Here is a 20,332-nt window from a genome sequence, read left to right on the forward strand (position 1 = left end):
TTCATCTTCCTCTCCACTTCTAGCTGTGCTCCATCCCAGTTCCTGATCTTCTTAATTCTGTTCCTTAGTCTTCCACAATTGTTCGACTTCTCTCTAATAACAATATTTTCTTCCATTTCAAACAATTGTTTCCTTTGAATTTCCAGCTATTGCAGAATTTTCCTTATGGTTACCAGCTCCCTGAGCACCCTATTTACAAATCCTGTGCCAGTTCATTTGATACACTCCAATCCTCTCCTTTAACATTATGGAATTCACACATCAGCTTGTTGTGCAACCTCTCTTCACACAATTTCCAATACACAGTTTTATCCATACACACATCTAAACATCTTGTCCAGGCTTGCTATTTTATATCTTCGTATGATATAATTCCTTTATACAAGATGAACAAAGACTGTCTTGTGGGCTAAGCTGAGCAAATGCTGAACTAACAAACAAAAATGGCATTAATAGAGAATAGATCAGGAAATACTAAAAACCATTGTCACCAATTGATTTATAGTGTATTTTCCCTACAGGATGATGTTTCAATTCTTTTTCATTTATATCAAAAAAGCACAGAGAAGAAACTGAATGATTTTCAGAAACGCACAACATATTCAAACTATTGTATCAGCATGAAAAGAGACTGGAAAGTCTGACATTATAGACAAATACGAAGCTCTGAACAATAAAATGAAGCAAAGCCTTGGATACCTTTTAATCCTGACAATGTAAAAACCAGTCGATCTTAAATGAAGAAAGGGAATGTTTAGAACATTATTTACACAACTCATAATTAGCATGTGAAACATATTGCTCAAAGGTATGGAAACCCAATGAACTCTAATGGGTTCTATAAAGGAGGTGGCTTTTCTCTGTGCACACACAAAAGGAGACATGGCTATTTTCAGGTCAGTTCTGTAACTTCCTTCTTTTGGGAACAAGTGACCAAAAAACTGAAGGTGGGACAGACTTTTCCTTCACAAGATAATGGAGAAAGGCTGTGGGGCTTCCAGGAGATGCTTGTGAACTGGCTTGCACTGGCAGATGCAATATTGGATAGACATTGTGCTACCTTCCCTCTTTCTATGCAAAATATTTTATCACTTCTTTGAAATGAGCAGTTCTTAAGATGAATGTTGCATGCAGTCTGCAGGCTTGTGTGTCACAGCAGTTGGGACATCGGTGACCCTTCATTGTAGGACACAATGTGAAGTGTATTCACTGTGGGCAAGTCAGCCAGAGCAACAGAGCAAACCCAAGGCAAATGAGACTGAATTAGCACTGGATGCAGAATGCTTCACTGCCCTGCTGAGGTGCTCTCTACCCCATGCAGTTCACAATAAGCAATGAGGGGGAAAAGTGTCACTGTCACAGCTTTGACATCAAAATAAATGATCTAAGGGCAGCTCAACTACACACATATGTTATCCCTGACAAATATGCATTCAGGCTGCTCTTAATCTCCATGGAAAAAGAAAATTAACATTTTGACAACCTACCCAGAGGGCCTATCTAAACACTTTTCTTCACTGCCAACATTTTTATGTTTCAGTTCAGTGTCTTCAGTCAAAGACTGAAGTTTTTAAGACCATGACTCCTCGGTTGGCCTCCTCTTTCCATAACCACTTTTCATCTTTTTTAAAATCATCGTATCTTTGCAGTTCTCTCTGTTTTACACTGATCCAGCTTGATCCTTCTATTTTTTTAAGCTCTCCATTCTCTGTAGTCTTGACATTATCCAGCTGAGATTAGCCCTGGGCTAGCATAATGCTTCAGCTGAACAACATTAACAACAGAAAAGAGCATATTTAAAATGTCAATGCTCCAAGGCAGCTTTTAATGGCACTCTAAGCCACTATGCCCTTCCAGTTTGATGGTGATCCATTGAAGCAATGCAGCATTTGTTTTTTTAACAACAAGTTATGCAGTTAACTAACAGAAATCTTGTGTAATCAGTGTTTCCAAAGTGTACTTATGAAAATACCCTGTGGGATCTTGTTGCAAATCCAAGTCAGCATGTGGTGATAGATGACACTTCTTTCTTCTCCTGTGCTGAGCTGATGGGCTCAGCTGATTTCTTGGCAAGTCTTAGCTGGCTGTTATTCATCTAGATGCTAAAAAGTTCATCTCTTTCAGTGTTTTCCAGGATTTTGAATCAAACTAGTTGATGTCAACTGTAATTTCTCAGCTTTTTCATGCCTCTTGCCCCATTTTATACATAGATACTGTGCTTGCCCCTTTTTGATCTTATGAAATTTCCGCCCTTCAAGTTCTTCAAGGTAAGCACTAACATTCCTGAGATTGCTTCAGTCTCTTCTCATCATTGTAGATAAGTGAGATGAAGTAATAATGAAGAGACAAAATACCTTGTTCAAGTCTGTGTAAGTGTAAGGAAACAGAAGTTCCTGTATGTAGAGGGCAGAAGAGAGAAAGAGACATCTGGGATGGATTTGCTAGCACTGATGTGGAAGATGAAGGATTAGCCTGAAACAAAAAGAAATATTACGAGGCCATTTTGACAAATTTGTTTCCTTTGTTCCTATAGAATTTCCTGTATGTGCCTGTAGGAGCATCCAATGAAGATATTTTAACATTTATTGTTCTCTCTCTAGAGGCAGAAACTAGATGAGTAACCACCATTGAAACACAAATCGAAGTCATAATTTGTACTTGCTCCAAAATGAGTGTTTTATTTTACGAGGATGAAGTTTCTCTCCATGCAGGGAGAGTTACTGCTCGAGGTCCACTCATCAAAGCTATTCAATGCTCAGTGGTTTGTCAAGTTACTACTAGCTTACACTACATTTACAGCATTCATACCATTAGTATAATTCACAGAGACTCCAAGGAGGGGCTGACACGAAAGCATCACTGTGGTGATCCCCAAAAAAGGACCGACGAGACAAATGAAAAGTTCTGGGGCTTTTTTATGGACTTATGAGTACACTCATAGGGAGGGGACCATATGAATTTGATTATGAATGTATACTTTTATTGTATGAATACTCAACTTTGGATCATACTGGGAAGAGATATTAATTTATACTGACTCAAAAAACATCCCTTGCCGAGTGATGCATCATTACATGTGAAATTCTGGATTCCAGGCATGCAATTAAATGCTCTGCTTTTCTAAGCATCTCATCAAGCTTCTGGATAAATGGCCTGAATTGCACAAGTCCAATGTCTTAAAACCCATGAGCTAATATAGGGTTACTAGGAAGTTTACATGACCACTGGTATGACTTACCTGCCTCACTCACCCAATGTGAATTATAATTGGTTTGAACATAAGGAGAGGTCTAAAGTTTTCCCTATAAATGCTGCAACACAGCCAGAGCTTGAAGTCTTATCATATAGGTCTACAGTTGTTCACAACAATACAAAGTCCACGACACAGAGGAGCAAAGGAGCATGGCTGGTAAGTTAAAAAACAAAAAAAAAAGTCTCTTTGTTCATATGGAATGGGAAAGTGAATAATGTACCATGTGCTAGCTTTCTCTGTGAGGTTGTTTTGTAAAGGGTTCTGAACTGTTGAAGTACAAAACATTTTGAGAATTATGCATATGTTGTTTCAGCGTTTTTCTTTCCTGAATTTTACAAAAGGCTTAAACAAGCAAAAGAGCATTATCCATCCATTGCTATACTGAAGTTAAATATTAAAATATTAAATATTTTAATAAAATTTGTTAATAAAATTGCAAATAGAGCAGAAGAAGTTATAGCAAACTGCAAACTTTATTTTATGAAATGTAATGAATCAAGAGCAGGTCGCGTATGAACGAATCTTGTGTTAATGGAAATACTCATGCAAAGGATTCGCTACGGACTAAATTTCTTCCTGTAGATCCAGAGCCAGTAATGCCATTTTAACTATTTTTTTAAATTAGCTTCAAAGGCAAAGGCACTTTAAAATGCAAACAAAGCAAGCAGAAAGCCAGCAGTGAAGTCTTAGGAGGAAGGAAATTAAATCAGTACCTTTTAGTAACACTGGCCATGTACCCACTTAGACCTGACTTGCTGGCACCTGTATAAAAATGCATGGAATCACAGAATAGTGTGAGTTGGAAGGGATATTTAAAGGCCATCTGCTCCAGCTCCCTGCCATGAGCAGAGACATTTGCAACTAGATCAGGTTGCTCTGGGCCCCATCCACCCTGACCTTGCATTTTTCCAGGAATGGGGTATCTACCACCTCCCTGGGCAACCTGTGCCAGTGCCTCGCCACTCTCGGTGTTAAAAACTTCTTTCTTGGATCTAATCTAAATTGAGTCCTTCAGTTTAAAACCATTACCTCATGTCCTCTTGCAACAGGACCTGCTAAAATTTGTTCCCAACCTTTTCTAGGTCCCCTTCAAAAATACATAAAAAGAGTCCTGAATTTAAGATGATGTGACTTTACCAATTCTAGGCAGAGCACATGCTGTGCCAGCTTTATGTGACTTAGGCTTGAAAAGCTCAGGAAATTAAAAAAAAAACAACCATCCATAGATGTGGATGGCTCAAGTGCAGAAATTGTGTGCATTGTTTTCCCCTCATGCAGTAAGAGAGGCACAGTCATCCCATTCTCACAGTTCTAGGAGAAGTGATTGCACAAATTCTTGGAACACAAGTGTTTGTCCATATATCTATTATTTGAAATAATTCCTGTTATTGTTTTGACCTTTTGCCAGCATCCCTCACAGCATCTGCTGTTTGCCTGGCCTGATGGTGGTTAATTAATGACTATCTCAGTGCAGCTGCTAAGTGTGATACCATCTATATGTTTATTTGTTTAAGAGCAGAACTGAGACTAGGAGGGAATTTGGTCCATGCAATCAGCATAGGACTGTAGATCCCTTAATTAATCTCCTCCTCTGAGCAGAGAGTAAATAAATGCAGAACACAATTTAATAGATGAAGCTTAAATATTGGGCTGAGTAGAAAAATCCTTATTTTTAACAAAAGAACTATACAGTAAGGTGGACAGTTAAAACCTTCAGGTACAGCAATGGGGAAAAAAACCCACAAAACAATTACTTCTGCATTGTAACACTTCCTTTTAAGCAATGATTTGCCAATAACTTAGAACATTTTAGCAGGACTCTCTCTCAAAACTTCCTCTTGAAATTTCACACAGCAGTCTATCCTTCTCAATGACAATTTTCTTATTGCATGAAACTCAAGAAGCATTTAATGCAGCATTTAACAAACAAACAGGTATTTGCTGATCATGATCAGCACTTGCTTGTGAAAAACCCAGGATCCAAGAAATACCCAAGCCCAGGCTCAGCTGGAGATGTCAGAATTGCATGAAGATGCTCAACTTCATGTACTATTTTTATGTAAAAAAACTGGGAGGGTTTGTCTGCAGATGTGTGTGCACTGCGCTGTTTTCACTCCTTCTCTTCCTCTCTCCCTACCCCTCCCATCCCCTGACACACATCCTGCAGACAGACACACCTTTTTCCCCCAGAAAACCTTTATGCATTTGTGAGCAAGTCTCTAATGGACCTGCTTTAACAGAATCCAGAAGGTGTTGCATAAGGAAAAGGGGAAAATACCACAAAAATTCCTCTAAGTTTGCCTGATTTTTAGATGGTTTTGATAGTCTGCAGCACCACTATTGCTACTAAGGATTTGACAACTTGTTTCATAGTCTCACACTGAAAATAATTATCTCATCTTCTTTCTGTCACTTTTAAGCTTCAGTGTCATTACAATTAAGGTGTGAGTTACACCTGCAAGCATCTTGTTTGTGCATTAGCATTGGGAGCGTCTGCCCGCAGAGTGGGACAACGCGCTGGATTCTCAAAGACAGGAGCAGAGCAGGGCACTGGTGGGGGCCTGCACAGGGGTGTTCTTGGATGATGAGTGAGCAGCAGTAGCTGGAAGTCAAAACTTCCAAATAAAGTCTTTATTCCATTCCAATGGAAGGCTCCCATGTGCAGAAGAGGGAGATGTAGGGAAATACATTTAAATATCATAGGCTGCACATCACGGGTGCTGTGTGACTATGTGGGAGCTGTCAGGAGAGCCCAGCAGGGTCTGTGCACTGCCAGTTGGGCTTATTCCTGTGTCCTGGTCCCATGGCAGTTTTTGAAGGTCACATATCAGTGCATGTCACTCCTATGTCAGTGTCAGCCTCCCTTCTGAACATGCCGTCTCATCTGGAATGAGCTGAGGTCTCAAGAGGAGATCTGAGCCCAGCTAACAGGGTACCCTTCTTACACAGACAATGTGGAAAGTGATTGTGCCAAGCTCTGCCATCTTCAAAGGCAGCTGTTAGCAAACCTCAGGAACAGTCAAGAACTTCAGGAAGGCTTCAGGCTGCAGCAGGCTGCAAGCTTCCATTCCAAATGCCCTTGCATGTGAGTGGAAGAGGGAGACAGAAAATGAGAACTATGTCTTGGACAATCTGTAAAGCTCAGAAGAGATCTTGGCCAAATATTTTACCATATGGACCCGACCATCCTCTATCAGGTGGTTCTTGTCCTGCAAAGTGCTGATGTGAGTCAGTCCACACCAGTGTCCCAGGGACCCGGTTTCTCCCTAGTGTGGGTCACAAAGAAGCATTGCTGTAGAAAGCCACTTGAATTCCTGCATCTAGCATAGCAGGAGTCAGAGTTGCTGATGGAATTTCTTGCTTAGTTTTTCAAAACCAGGATGTGATAAGAGATAGAGTAGCACAGACTTCTCAGGATACTGAATCACAGAATCAGGATCATTTAGGTTGAGAAAGACCTGTAAGATCATTGAGTCCACTGAGGCAGTCCCAGTGAGTCATGGCCATGTGGTTGCAGCATGATGCTGTAGGGATATGTTAGAGAAGAGCTGTGCTCAGAAAGAATATAAGAGCAAATAGACTATTATAGGTACTAATTTCCCATCCTGAACAAAAGCACAATTAATAATAGGCGATATTTTATAAATTTCAAGTATCACTGAGGATTCACATAGAGCTGGTGTGAAAGAAAACATTGCAAAGAAGGAGACAAAGGAGTTTACTGAGGGGAATATCTGTTAACAAATATGTCCTTCGCTGTTTAGTGCTGAAACTCTTAGTCCTATATATTCATTTCTTTAACAGTTACTGAGGTGAGGGAAAGAAACCTGGGTGTTACTGGAAAAGGAAGTTTTGAATTATATGACTGGTGCAGTCTGCAAAAGATGACTCTGATACACCTTCTTCTGGGTACATGAAACAATATACTAAGGTGGTTCATAGCTTCAATTCTCTGAGGTCCAAAAGAGTCTTGTCTTGCTATCCACAGCGTTTCAAGCACCTGCCTGTGCAGTCCCTACATTTACAGCCACCATTCCAGCTCTGCAAACACTGCTTGGGGAGGAAGCTTCCTGGGTCAGATGCATTGTGCTTGACTGCATGTTCTGACTAGTGTTAATATTTCTCATTAATTTAACCCTCATTCTCAACCTTTGCCCATAATCTTTAATCCAAAGGTCCAGTATTATGTATCATTCATCTGTTTTACAAACAAAGCACACCAGAGGCCCGCAAGGCAACTTAGGCAGAGCTGGGAATAAACACCAGGAGCTGACACAACAGCCACAACTTGTTCTTCCTGACACGCTGTCTGCCAGCATAAATGGACTGTTGCTCTTTCTCTTTCAACAGTAACTAACCTTCCTATCAAAGAGAAACAGTTTGTTGTGTATCCAAGGATAGCTGAAATCTTAAATTTATTCTGAAAATTATTTGTGTGATATTTAACAGCATTTAAAATTATGGATAGGAGAGTATGTGTAACATCAAAAAACTCCAATCAAATTCTAACATTTTAAACTTAAGAATTAGTCTTATCACTTTAAAATCACAGTTGGGCTTTGCAAGATATAAAACTACAGTCTCTGTTAAGATTAATATAATTAATGAAGAGAGAGTCAAAGTAGCACTCTGACTTATAGCCAGTTAAAAACTGTTTCTTCTAACAACATCATTTATAAGAAACATGAATAACGTGTCTGTATATGAAATGGGTTGAGCAAGTTCCAATTCTAGATTTTCCAAACCTGATCCAAACCAGAAAACAGAACAATTTGGCTACTGCATACTGAGCCCACATAACTAAAATGATGAATTTGGGAACATGTACAGCTGTGCCGAGTCCAGATGGGTATCACTGAGAGGCATCTCTAAGATGTGCATTGACTTCGTCAAATTTTACAGGTAGTTTCATAAAAGTCTCAGAATTAGTCTATCTCTTTCTTAACATAGTGGAGCCACCTGCAAAGCATAAGCAAAATTTACTCTCCTTGAAGTTAAGTGGAAGATTTTTGGGCATAAATTGGCTTTTCCAGTAGCATGGTCAGAGATGTCTTAAGAAAAAATAGTAGAGCACCAGCTGAAAGCAATGATAGATATTTCATCACAGGTCACAAATATACCTACCTGTTACCACTGTAGTGTGACATGGAGTGCTTGCCTATTGAACAGGGTTAAACAGCAATTATGTGATAAATGAAAAATTGGTTCTTTAAATTTGGCCTTGACTGGACCTGGGGCAGAGACAGTAGTTTGGTCATTGTTTTGCAATTACTACAATGCAGAGAGCGGAAAAAAGGCAACTCCAAAACAACAGATTTAGGGAATTAATTTAAAGAAAAAAGTTCCTGTAAATATTGTTCATTTAAAGTTTTGAAGTATTTAAAATTAAAAATAGTGTTTTGCAAGAAGGAGTTGAGCTATTCCTAGAACTTTAGCACTACAACAGAAAGAAAATGAAGCTAAATGAAGTTCTTGTAACTTTAAATACATTAAGAAACTCTTAACAAGTGGCCAGAATAAATACTGTCCAAGCTTATGTTTAGTTGCAAGGAAACAAGATGAAGACTGAGAGAGGGGGAAAAAAAAAAAAAGAAAAAAAAAAAAAAAAAAAAAAAAAAAAAAAAAAAAGAATAAAAAATGAATCCTCAAATCCCACTGGTCAGATCAAGGCTGGGGGCAAAACTACTCAAGTTCCACCTCCAGAGGAAATATTGCAAACAGACTTTAAAGAAGTGAGAGGTACCAGTCATTCCCTGCACTTCCCAGAAGTACAAGAGGCCATTCAGAGGAAGCTTCAGAAGCTGCACACAGAGGACACACAGATCAGATATGGGCCAAGGTGAGCAAGGGGAAAGCCCATCCTGTGATGCTCTCTGTTACTTTCTTACATCCATACTTCATGTTCAGCTCTGTAATGGACACTGAGATGTCACTACTTCTCTAAGGAGTTTTGATGCAAGAAAAAAAGTAGGAGAAAATTCTTCCGTTGAAAGTCAGGAGAAGGATTTTCACAGGAATTGCATTTTTTCACTTATTATGTGCATGGGAGAAGCAAGCTTATCAGAACGAGATTTGGCAGTACAGGTATATTAACTGATATTCAAATGTTGTGTTTGCAAATAGGAAGGGAAAGTCTGCAGCTATTTGGAGTTGTCAGAAAAGTGCAAATTACATACTGACAGATTTGACACAAGAGAAAAAAGCAAAGCAGAACTTTGGGATGTATCATTGCAAAGGCTGAGGAAAGCCACAATGGGCAAAGAAGGCTGAAAACTGAAGCTAAGGCAGAGAGGATACAAAAATTGGGAGGGTCTGGGGTTTGGTGGTTTTTTGGTTTTTTTTTTTTGGTAGTTTCTTTGTTGCTGTGCTGGGTTTTTTGCTCTCATGCTAATATTTATAGATATGCCAACAGACTATTTTAATAGTGATTATAAAGGGTCTCTTGTTGCTTCTCCAACTCCTGCCTTTCTAAAGGCAAAACTCCCTGAGCCCTCAGCTCGCTCTACAATAGATGTGCTTCACTGCTAAATTTCTGAGGATTATTTTTAATAGTAGGTACGTTCTTGAAAAAATAGTTCATGCTTCTTGCCTCAATACTGTAAAAAACCATGTTCCTCTACATTTAGACTGTGACTGCATTGCTAAAACTACCAACATAGTTATTTCAAGGTTTGTCTGAACTTGATAATATTTAAGATCACACTGTAAAAAAATTGTTACATTAAGAAATCTGGTTGAACATAGGATGATGATTTTTTACTCAATAATGGTGCAGGGTAACAATTTCCCACTCCTAAGCACCAGCACCACACTCTTTCCTATGCTCCCTCTTTGCAGGGGAAGAAAAAATCCTTTTTCTTCTGCATTTCTGCACTTCATTTAAACCATCAAGCCATCTCCTCCTAGAAATCCCTCCACAGGCTCTGATGATGTCAGATCCAAACCAGTCTTGGATGTTTATTCTCTGGCCCCTGACTGAAGCCATAGTTCTCATACAAGAGCATTCTATAGCATATTTTAGGAGTGTTCCCTCTCCAATTCTGCCATCTCTCCCACTGCCAAACGACAGCCCAGTGCCCATCAAGGTGTTCCTGTTAGAGGCTTCCAGCAGTGGCACCTGTGTGACACATAATGGGGCTAGAGACCACATCATGGCTTAAAATGCACAAGTGTATCTCAGCTCAGTCAGGTTTATTTCTCATTCAGAGGCAGCAAGGCTGTGCCTCTGTTAGGGTGAGACCATCTCAGAATGGCAGAATTCATTGACTTCAGCCAGATTTTTATCCAAGTAACTGATAAATATTCAATTCTCTCAGGTTTCTCTCCTCTTAGATGTCTTTCTGATTTTCCTGTACTACAGGATATACTATTGCTTCTATATTTAATTATGCAGGTAACCTCTAACAGCCTACGCAAGATGGAGTCTTTAAAAAAAAATGCTCACATATAAATTATTTCTAATTTTGGTGGAAGTTTCATGTGGGTACCAGTTACCTGTAGAAAGTAATAAGCAATCCTCCAGAGTGTGTTTGTGCACCTTCCTCTTTCAATGTACCCTCAAGCTTTTTTTTCTCTTCTCATTTTTTCATAGCTGCAACGCAGCCAAGTACCAACTGGCATCTGAAAGAAAATGCAAGAGAACACCACACAAGTAAATTTTCCAGTGAAGAACTGATTGTGAGGAGAGGACAGGCCTTCACTATAACCTTCAATGGAACAGAACGGCCTGAGCAAAACTTAATATTCATTGCAGAAACAGGTATGGCCCCCAGCTTCTTTCACAGAGAGAGTAATGCTGCCTCTGGACATTCTTCTGGCCCAATATGCACTACAGAGCAGCAAGACAATGCCTCAGAGACAATGTGTTCATTCACATAGCCATGAAACTGTGTGAGGTGTTTGTTGTATTGCTCCTACCTGAGGCAGCAGCCACAGCTTACTTCACTTGCCAATATTCACCTGAGGGGAGGGTTGGGAGGGTTACATCTCTGCTGAGTTTGTTGACGACTAAATCTCTATTTCAGCAAGGCTGAGGAAAAAAATGTTGTTTGTTTTTCTTGAAAGGTCCAAAACCCTCAAAGGCGACTAAGACCCTGGCCACGTTTGATATCTCCAGCACAGTGAGCAAGGAGGGCTGGAGTGCAGTTCTACAGTCCACCAGCTCCAACTCTGTCAGCATCTCCATTTCCAGCCCACATAATGCTGTCATTGGACGTTACAGGCTGAGTGTTCAAAGTGGCAGCTCCTCTCCAGCAAGTCTTGGCACTTTTGTTTTGCTTTTTAACCCTTGGTCATCAGGTATGAATATGTCGAATTCCCTCTAAAGACCTAAGTTGTTTTTAGCTTCCTTAATATTCGCAGCTTCTCCACTTGATCTTTATTATAGCAGCTGAAAATTGACAACAGCATGTATCAGTGACCAAAAAAAGGTGTCTAACAGTTTCTTAGGACCTTCTGGTACATAAAATCAGCTCTGTAGCATGTACATACTGGAGAGCTCCTTGCTCTAAAATATAAGGTTCTGCTTTTGACAGAGCTTCCCTACTTCTGCACAAGTTTAGATGAGTGTCTCTGGCCTCTGTAGAACCAAGAAAAGAGTCATATTTACCATTTTCTCACAGATTTGGCAGTGTCATACCTCCGTCTTCACTCAGACACCTCCCACCCCTTTCTCTAATTGTAGAAGATCCCGAGTTTCACAATCTGTTTATAGCAGCAAGAACAGTAAAGGGTGGATATCTGCAAGCACTCTTATAGATGGAGAGGGAGACTCCTGAGGTTCTGTTTTACTTTGCCTGCTGTATTTGTACATCTCTCTGCATTGGTTTTTCAGGTGATGATGTGTTCATGCCTAACAAGGCTGAGTGTGAGGAATATGTGCTAGAAGAGTTTGGCATCATTTTTGCAGGCAATAAAAATCATATCAGCGGCTTTGGATGGAACTTCGGCCAGGTAAATGTAGCACTGAAACACTAGAGATTGTTTTTGCATGAACTGGGTTATTTGCTTTTTCCAGTTCATTGCAGACATCTCTGAAGAGCAGGACTCTGGTGTTGCAATCAGCATTTGTGCCAAGCCCTGTTTCACTGATCAATATGAGGACTTGTAATTTACTAGTCCCTGTTCCGCCTCACAAGAGCAGCCAGCAGAAACATTAATATCTTTACTAAGACTACGTAGCCTTACCTTAGTAAAGTATTGTAGCAATGCTGAGAGACATGAAGTTCACTGATTCCAAGTTTTGAAAACTCTGTGAGTTCTGATCTTCAGAGTTAGTTGTGGCACATTTTTATATGGCAATGCTTGGCTAAGCTCTGGAGCACTTCAATCGATGATTTAAAAACTCCATTCAACACTAATATGGCTGTCTGCATCCTGATTTTTAGTAATACGTGTTTTCAAAACACTAATTCATTTCTGTACCGCAGTTTCAAGGAGATATCCTCAATATTTGCCTGTCCATACTGGATCGAAGCTTATACTACAGGCAGGATCCTGTCACTGACGTGTCTCACCGACACAGCCCCAGGTACCTGGGCCGTGTTCTCAGTGCCATGGTAAGCAACATGTCCAAAAAGTGCAAACTACTAAGTGTCCTTTAAAGGTAGTCAGTGAAAGCAAATATGAACACATTTCAGAGAGAATTTTAGGCCACTGTCTGTATGCACCAGACAATATGGGTGGTGAAGTATGGGCTTACATGGTTATCTGATCTGAGCCTGACAGATTTCTCTCCTCTGGGATAGTAGTGATGCTTATCACTTTGATAGCCAGTAGTCAAACTGAAAATATAAGACAGTGGTGGTTGAGGGACCAGTTCCTTGGAGGTCTTTAGTCCAGCCATCCATTTGAAGTGGAACTACTGGGTACTAGATCAGCTCAGCCATAGATTTGCTGGGTTGCTTTGAAACTCTCCAAGGAAGGAGGTTTTGTGGCCTCTGTGGGTGACCAGTCCAGAGCTGCCTTACGCTCCTAATGAGGAATTTATCTCTTATGTCAAATATGATTTCCCTTTCTGCTGTTGCCTCTTGGTATATAAAAGAGAAAGGTTAGTTAGAAAACACATTCAAATGGTTGTAAGCTGGCTTTATATTCCCCCCACCCTCCTTAACCAGACAGAACTAGGCCAGTGCTCTCAACTTCTCCCTGTAGACTGTGCGCTGCAGGACCCCTGACCATCTTGCAGCCCTCCCTCCTGGGTCCTCTTCAGTGTCTCAACATCCCCTTGAACTGAGAGACCCAAAACTAGAGACAGGACTCCTGGCACAGCCTTGCTACGGGGTAATTAAAAGGGGGGTAACAACCTCCCTCAACCCCCAGGTCACACTTTCCCCAATGCAGCCTACTGTGAGCTTTCCCTTTTTGATGAGAGAGCATTGTTGGCTCAAATTCAATATGGCATTTGCTGTAACTCCCAGGCCCCTTTCAAACAGGTTGTAAACTCTGAATTTACCTCATCAAAAATTTCGTGAATGTCTTCTCAGGTCAACGCCAATGATGACCAAGGGGTGGTGCTAGGAAACTGGAGTGGAAAATATGAGGGTGGTAAAAATCCCAGCAGCTGGACAGGAAGTGGTGAAATCCTGCAAAGTTGGAAGAAATCAGGATTCAAACCTGTTAAATATGGACAGTGTTGGGTTTTTGCAGCAGTATTGACTACAGGTATGTTTTATGTCATGCACATGACTGACATTGTACAGATTCTATATAAAGAAGCACTATTAATACTTCCTATATGGAAACCTTTGAAGACATTACTAAATGAAATATTGCTTTCTGACTGTGGTTTTCTCTTCGCTCTTTAGTGCTTAGATGTCTGGGGATTCCCACTCGTACAATTACAAACTTCAGTTCTGCCCATGATGCTGATGGAAATCTGCGTGTGGATGAGTATTATGATGCAGATGGAAATCATTTGGAGAAGGGAGCTGACAGCGTATGGTAAGGCTCAATATTTAATAGTAGAGCTTATCAATGCCTGTAGTGTCTCTAGGTGCAGAGCAAAGATTCCAATGACAAATGCTTTATTTTCTTCAAAATTGCCTTAAAAACTACTACACACACAGAGAGGATTAATAAAAAATACTACAAAATAATACTGCAATACTTGGTGCTTTCACTCTTTCTCAATTAAACAAAGAATTGTGCCAGGGCAGGCAAAATTACAGTTATGATGCCACAGATGACTGAAAATTTGCAATATTGTGCTGGATGTATCAAACAGTGGGGACTTAACCTAGTTTGAAACTATTCTTCAAAGCCAGTTCACATTAAACTGTAAAACTTCAACAGAACCAGCTTTCATGCAGCAGCATCATTTGCAGTGAAAGTAATTTAACTACCGCCTCTATAAAGCACCAAATGCAGTTCAAACAAGCTTTCATTCAGCAAAGAGCAGAAGTAGTCTCTCAGTTTTTATCTTGTTTACTCCCCTTCTTGTTCTGGACCCATTCTATCTGCATGTGACATGTTTAACTGTAGCATTGTACCTAAAGCTAAGACTAAGGAAGTGCATGAGCTCAAAGCTTTTGGAGAAGAACAGGCTCAAGGCATTTTGTATAACTTCACAAATTAGTTTTCTGCCATTTATATTTATTCCACAATGCAATTTTCAGCACCTTTCTTGTAAATGAAGTGAGAGTCAGGGTGGAAGTGTGAGTCTCAGATAAGAACTGTGCAAATAAAGGCATTTAATCCATGTAACTAAGATGGCTGATTAAAGGAGGTGGGCAGGAATCCATAAATACATACTAGTGGATTACTTCTGTGTTCATTCTTCCACACAGGAATTTCCATGTCTGGAATGAAAGCTGGTTTATACGCAACGACTTGGGCCCTTCATACAGTGGATGGCAAGTTCTGGATGCAACTCCCCAAGAACAAAGTGGAGGTACACAAATTTTATTTCAGGAATAGTGTTAAAAATTTATAAAGTCAGCCACTTTTTGAGAGAAGGGAAAAAAGTAAAATCACTGTAAAAGCAATTTGTCAACCTGCACAGAAATAGTTGAAGAAGAAAATAATTCATTGGTTGCATTAGAAAAGCTTCAGATCATCTGTGGATGCCAATAAAGAGACTAGAACTCCAAGAGCAGTTTTTACAGCAATTCCTATATTTCCAATGTAGGTATCAAATGCTACTGAAAATTAAGGGATAATATAAAATAAATCATGTATACTTTCAGAATAAACACAAAATACATTGACTGGCCTTGCACGAGGGTTTATGTGGATGAAAGGGCTTGAATGGGACAGCAGCACTGAGCAATTCAGGAGTCAGTGATAAATATGTCTAATAATCTGCTTACTGTCAAAGATTATGCCTAAATTCCTTCTCCTTGATGCTGTAGGAATTTACCAGTGTGGTCCTGCCTCACGGTACGCCATCAAAGAAGGAGAAGTCGATCTGGACTACGATGTCACATTTGTGTTTGCAGAAGTGAATGCAGACTCTATGTACTGGAATTATGACTCTGCAACTGGAAAGAAAACTTTGATATTCTCTAAGTCTACAGAAATTGGTGCCGCCATCAGTACAAAGGCAGTTGGTAGAGATGATCGTGTAGATGTCACCAATGATTATAAATATGAGGAAGGTAAGTAAAACTACTGTTTTTTCTGGTCACATAGCCTCTTCATTCCCAAAAGTACATACATTTTCAGTTAGGAGTCTCTTAGTGCATTTATAAAGTAGGAGTGGAAATTATACTTGATTTATTTAATTTCTACAGAAAAGAGGAGAAAAAATATTGAGTAAAAAAACCCAACTGTTTTGCCCTTACTGGTATGGAGTTGCTTTGTAGGACCTAAATAAGTCGAAGTATCTCATAATAAAGCATTCACTGTTCCATCTGCCTGTTGCTGACATGCACTGTCTCCCTCTACTTAGTGAGAATTTGGCTACAGCCCATTTATTTGTCTGCAGGATAAAAGGCCTGTTGCAGAAACCTGAGCTGGATCAGCACTTAGGCCCAGGAAAAGCAACTCTTTCAAAGGGTGCAAGAGCACAGCACCTTCTCAGTCCTTCGGGTCCGATCATCCCCATATTATGTTTGTCTTTTTCCTTTGCTCATGAGCAGCTTCTGCTTTTCCTGTTAAACTGTCATTGCCTCAATCCATGAGCTTTCTCCCCTCCTAAGGAAAAGGGGAGTGAGGTGCTGGGTGGATGGTTGGCTGCCAGCCAGACTCAACCCACCACACAGTGCCATCAGCCTTTCCCAACATTTGGGGCTTTCTCCGTGCTAGCAAATAAAAAAAATCACTTTTCTAAATGTCATAGCCACAAAAATGGATAGAAATGGGGAAAGTGAAACTTTAGACTTAAGATCTTATATTTAAAAAAATGTTATTAAAAGGACAAGGGGTGTTGCTGACTGCAGATCCAGAAAATTAGGTATGGCTGTGGAAAACAGAGGGCCTGTTTATCTCTTAGCACAGACACTATGTCCTGGCTAGCTTGTCTCTAGCAGCCATGAAAAATAAGAGATTCATGTTAACTGTTGAGGATAATTTTCATGGTTCTCCCTGGCAGGCTCTGCAAAAGAAAGAGATGTTTTTAAAAAAGCCCGTAAGAAGCTGGGACTTGAGGATAAATTTGATCCTACAGCACCAAAAGTAGAGGAAATTGAACAGAAGCCTGACATCTCCGGAAAATTCAAGGTGGCTGGCTCTTTAGAAGTTGGGAAAGACCTCAACCTACTTCTGGTTCTTGAAAATTTACAATCTGATGCTAAGACTGTAAATGTAAATATGACTGCATGGAGTACTTTGTATACTAGCAGACGAGTTAATCAGATCTGGAAGGACTCCATATCTGTCACTCTGGCCCCGAAGGAAGGTAATTTTTCAAATACCTTTTAATCATAATGGTTTTATCAGTAAATGGGCATTAGAGGCTGGTCAGCTTGAGGGGAAAAGCTCTAACAAACTGGAAAGGTTAAAAGGAAAATACTAATGTTAGGTATGAAGCTCTGTGGGCTTTTAAAAGTGTGTACCAATTCCTTTTTTTTTTTTTCTGTCCAGAAAAACAATTTCCCATTAAGATAAAGTATCCTGAATACCAGCAGCAGTTAACTACAGACAAAACAATCCAGGTCACAGCTTTATGTCATGTAGAAGATGGGATTCAAGTGCTCGTGAAAAGAAACATCACCCTGGACAATCCTGCCATCGACGTACAGGTAAATTCCCTTTGCTGTAACTGCAGTGGTAGAAAAAAGGGAAAGTGAAATTTTTGTGAGCACTTTCTTCCCTGAAAGAAATGTTCTGCTCACATTCTGCCATGGTTCATCACAGCCTCTCATAATATCTCCTCTTCAGATGCCTGAAAAGGCTCAGATAGAAAGAACACTGAGAACCTGCCCTCACAAGCATTTTCTTTGCACAGGTACTTGGTGAAGCAAAGGTGAATAAAGAGGTGGTTGTGGAAGTGGCATTCACCAATCCTATTGACACAGAAGTGAAGGACTGTGTGCTGCAGGTGGAGGGCAGTGACTTGCTCCAAGGAATCCTGGAGTTACGGTGAGTACAAGAAATGTCTCCCTTCTGCTGTCCAAGATACATGAGCAAGAATGTGGGCATGGATGAGTTGGAACTGAACTGTGGGATGAGACATCATCTTCTTCTTGCTGTAACCTGGGAGGCCACTCAGTGTAACTTCTCATAACAAAGCACACAGTGATGACCCAGCTCTTCATCTAGGCTGGGCTTTGGCTCCACGGTTTGGGAGGTCAAATAATTGCTGTCATAATTGGACAGAACTTGTTTTCCTGCCTATCTAGCAGGACCACACACTTCCAGAGAAAAAATTCATGCTTACCCAGGCTGTAAATGTTGCTGAGGCTGTCTATCCTGCTACAGGCCAGATGGGTTGCACCTTCTTGTTGTGATCAAAGGCCAACAACAGGATACACGACTATTTCTGTCCATACTTACTCAAATTACAACATAGATCAACCAAGATTTTTTTTCCACTTTAAATGGACTGCAGGTGCCAATCTGAGTGCACAGCATTGTAAACAAATTATTTTTATATCCGACAGGTAGAAATACATGTAAAAAGCAGATACAGCAGTGTCTCAGCTGGGGGAACAAAAATTAATACTGTTTAGACACAGGTTGAGATCTCAAAGGGTGGGACCTCTGAAAAGCACTAACCCAGGTCTGCTCCATGCTCAGCTTTTCCACACACAGCAGATCACATTTGAGTAGGATAGTTTTTGCAGAACAGACTAAATCATGACAAGCAGCTTTTTCCAAAATGAGAGCTATAGGCGCACTAATTTTCAAGCTCTGCTTTCAGAACTCTACAAAATAATTATCTTAGTAGAGTAATAAACAGAGTCAAGAAACCATTTGATGATGCTCAGGTAGTGATTGAGAAGGCTGGAATAAAATACCTTTTTTTACTATAGATCCAATTTCCCTAGTATCTGCTTTGTGATTTTGCATTTTTCTGCCCTTTTGACTTCAGTATTTTATAACTGAAACAGAAAAAATAAATTTCAAGATGTCCCTCTTTTGTACAAACAAGAAATTGCACAAAAGTTTCAACATATCCTCACAAATGCAGTTATTTCTGGAAAAAAACTGGGATATAGGAACATGCTCTTTAGCTGAAGACACAAACAAACACAAACAAACAAACAGCAATTTAACATTGCCATTTGCACTTGAGCTATTAGGAATGGTTCATCCCATCATTTATAAGCTCTCCTGAGGGAATTTACCAGCCTTGTGTTGTCTATCCTATATAATTTTATCCTCAGGCAAGACAAGACAATATGTCAGGGTGAGGGAAAAACATTAACAAGTTTCCAAGAATTACAAATCACACTAGTGTAAAACATTTTAACTTCCATTTGGAATTTCCTGCACTGTAAGCACTGAGGTTTTCTCGGTGCTATAATCCATTCTAATTCAAGAGTTGGTATTAACATTCTTCATGGTCTCAGATTATTCTTTTGCAATGATTCAGTGACGTGTCTTACACCCTCTATTCTGCATGAAATCTTATCTCACATATTATTATGTCCCCCTTTGTGGGCTTATCTGGGTACTGCATAATGAATTTGTGAGAGTCTTTAATGTATGAATTTATACTTATCAGATAGCCAAGCCATGTGTGGTCTTTTCATGGCCATCTTACTTTGAAGTGATGAGTTCTTACTCCAGGTGGAAGATGATTAGTGAAGAAACTGAAGCATGATGCATAAGCCTGTTTTCAACTTATATTTTCCTCTGTTCCCTTTTTCTTTTTTTTTAGCATACCGCCACTGAAAGCCAGTGAGACATCCAGTACCAAGTTTAAACTTATCCCTTCTGAGGCGGGTTCCAAACATCTACTTGTTAATTTCTCCTGTGATAAATTTGCAGATATCAAGACCTTTAAGATGGTAAAGGTGATTAACTAACATGAAGGTATACAAGGAGTGGTCTGTGTGTGTATAAACTGAACAAAATGTGATAAGCAATCTTGTATAGAAAACAATGAGAGAATCAGCAAAACAAATCTTTACTTCTTCTGATAAAAGGTCACCAACATCATATCACTGCAATATTACATTGTAATTTTAAATAAACTGAGGAATGGTTGATTGTTCTTTTACTGTTGTGGGTATCCATGTTATTAAAAAGAACATTTTACCTTCTACTTAGAGACTCTTTGACTCATGTCTGGCTTTCTTTGGAATTAATTCCTCCTGGCTCCAGATGCCTCTGCACACACATTCATAAACTCATTGTTACATATTGAAAGCCTTATCCAGTGGATTTCCAAAGGAGTGTTTCTCCTTACTGGAACTGTGATGTTACAACACAGTGAGGATGACTTGCACTATTTACGCCATTTAGCTTTGTCTTCTTAGGTAAAAACTCTGTCATGACATTTTCCTTTTATATATGTATATATATATATATATATATTTTTTTTTCCTCTCTAAATCACAGTGACCAACTGAGGCATAGGAAATGTTCAACAGGAATTTGGGTGGTGTCCAGTTTCAGAGCCATTCAACAAACACATTGGGGCAATTGCCCAGCTCTGTACATATTTTATCATGTTGGTATTTTGCACTTGCT

At 39.8% G+C, this 20,332-nt stretch overlaps 1 protein-coding gene and 2 long non-coding RNA genes across 5 annotated transcripts; 1 reads left to right on the forward strand and 2 right to left on the reverse strand.

Moving 5' to 3' along the window:
- Positions 1-523: 523 nt before the first annotated feature.
- LOC136368443 (uncharacterized) lies at positions 524-5,027 on the reverse strand. Its single transcript, XR_010744849.1, has 2 exons — positions 3,967-5,027; positions 524-3,406 (listed from the first exon to the last, which is right to left on the reverse strand). It is a non-coding gene; the product is annotated as an uncharacterized lncRNA (long non-coding RNA).
- On the forward strand, positions 3,318-19,904 carry LOC136368439 (protein-glutamine gamma-glutamyltransferase E-like). Of its 3 annotated transcripts, none has more exons than XM_066330645.1 (13): positions 3,318-3,409; positions 10,845-11,012; positions 11,318-11,551; positions 12,087-12,205; positions 12,682-12,810; positions 13,738-13,915; positions 14,059-14,194; positions 15,040-15,143; positions 15,604-15,849; positions 16,785-17,090; positions 17,276-17,433; positions 17,640-17,773; positions 19,518-19,904. In XM_066330645.1, the coding sequence occupies exons 1-13, from the start codon at positions 3,403-3,405 to the stop codon at positions 19,663-19,665; spliced, it is 2,067 nt and encodes a 688-aa protein (XP_066186742.1). In that variant the 5' UTR covers positions 3,318-3,402; the 3' UTR covers positions 19,666-19,904. The 3 variants fall into 3 exon arrangements, with proteins under 3 accessions (XP_066186742.1, XP_066186740.1, XP_066186741.1); XM_066330643.1 differs by lacking the exon at positions 3,318-3,409 and adding an exon at positions 5,433-6,338 and having other exon boundaries at positions 10,754-11,012; XM_066330644.1 differs by lacking the exon at positions 3,318-3,409 and adding an exon at positions 8,978-9,092.
- On the reverse strand, positions 6,514-13,839 carry LOC136368442 (uncharacterized). The gene is made up of 3 exons (XR_010744848.1): positions 13,707-13,839; positions 10,748-10,873; positions 6,514-6,777 (listed from the first exon to the last, which is right to left on the reverse strand). It is a non-coding gene; the product is annotated as an uncharacterized lncRNA (long non-coding RNA).
- Positions 19,905-20,332: the final 428 nt, after the last annotated feature.

This window comes from Sylvia atricapilla, chromosome 16 (genome assembly GCF_009819655.1).
Source record: "Sylvia atricapilla isolate bSylAtr1 chromosome 16, bSylAtr1.pri, whole genome shotgun sequence".
NCBI lineage: Eukaryota > Metazoa > Chordata > Aves > Passeriformes > Sylviidae > Sylvia > Sylvia atricapilla.

What these genes read in the sequence shown, in the direction of transcription:
- LOC136368439 (XM_066330643.1), top strand. An exon ending in AATATTCATTGCAGAAACAG is followed by an intron (nt 11,013 to 11,317) that starts GTATGGCCCCCA and finishes TTTTCTTGAAAG; the next exon opens with GTCCAAAACCCTCAAAGGCG. An exon ending in CACTCTGGCCCCGAAGGAAG is followed by an intron (nt 17,091 to 17,275) that starts GTAATTTTTCAA and finishes TTTTCTGTCCAG; the next exon opens with AAAAACAATTTCCCATTAAG.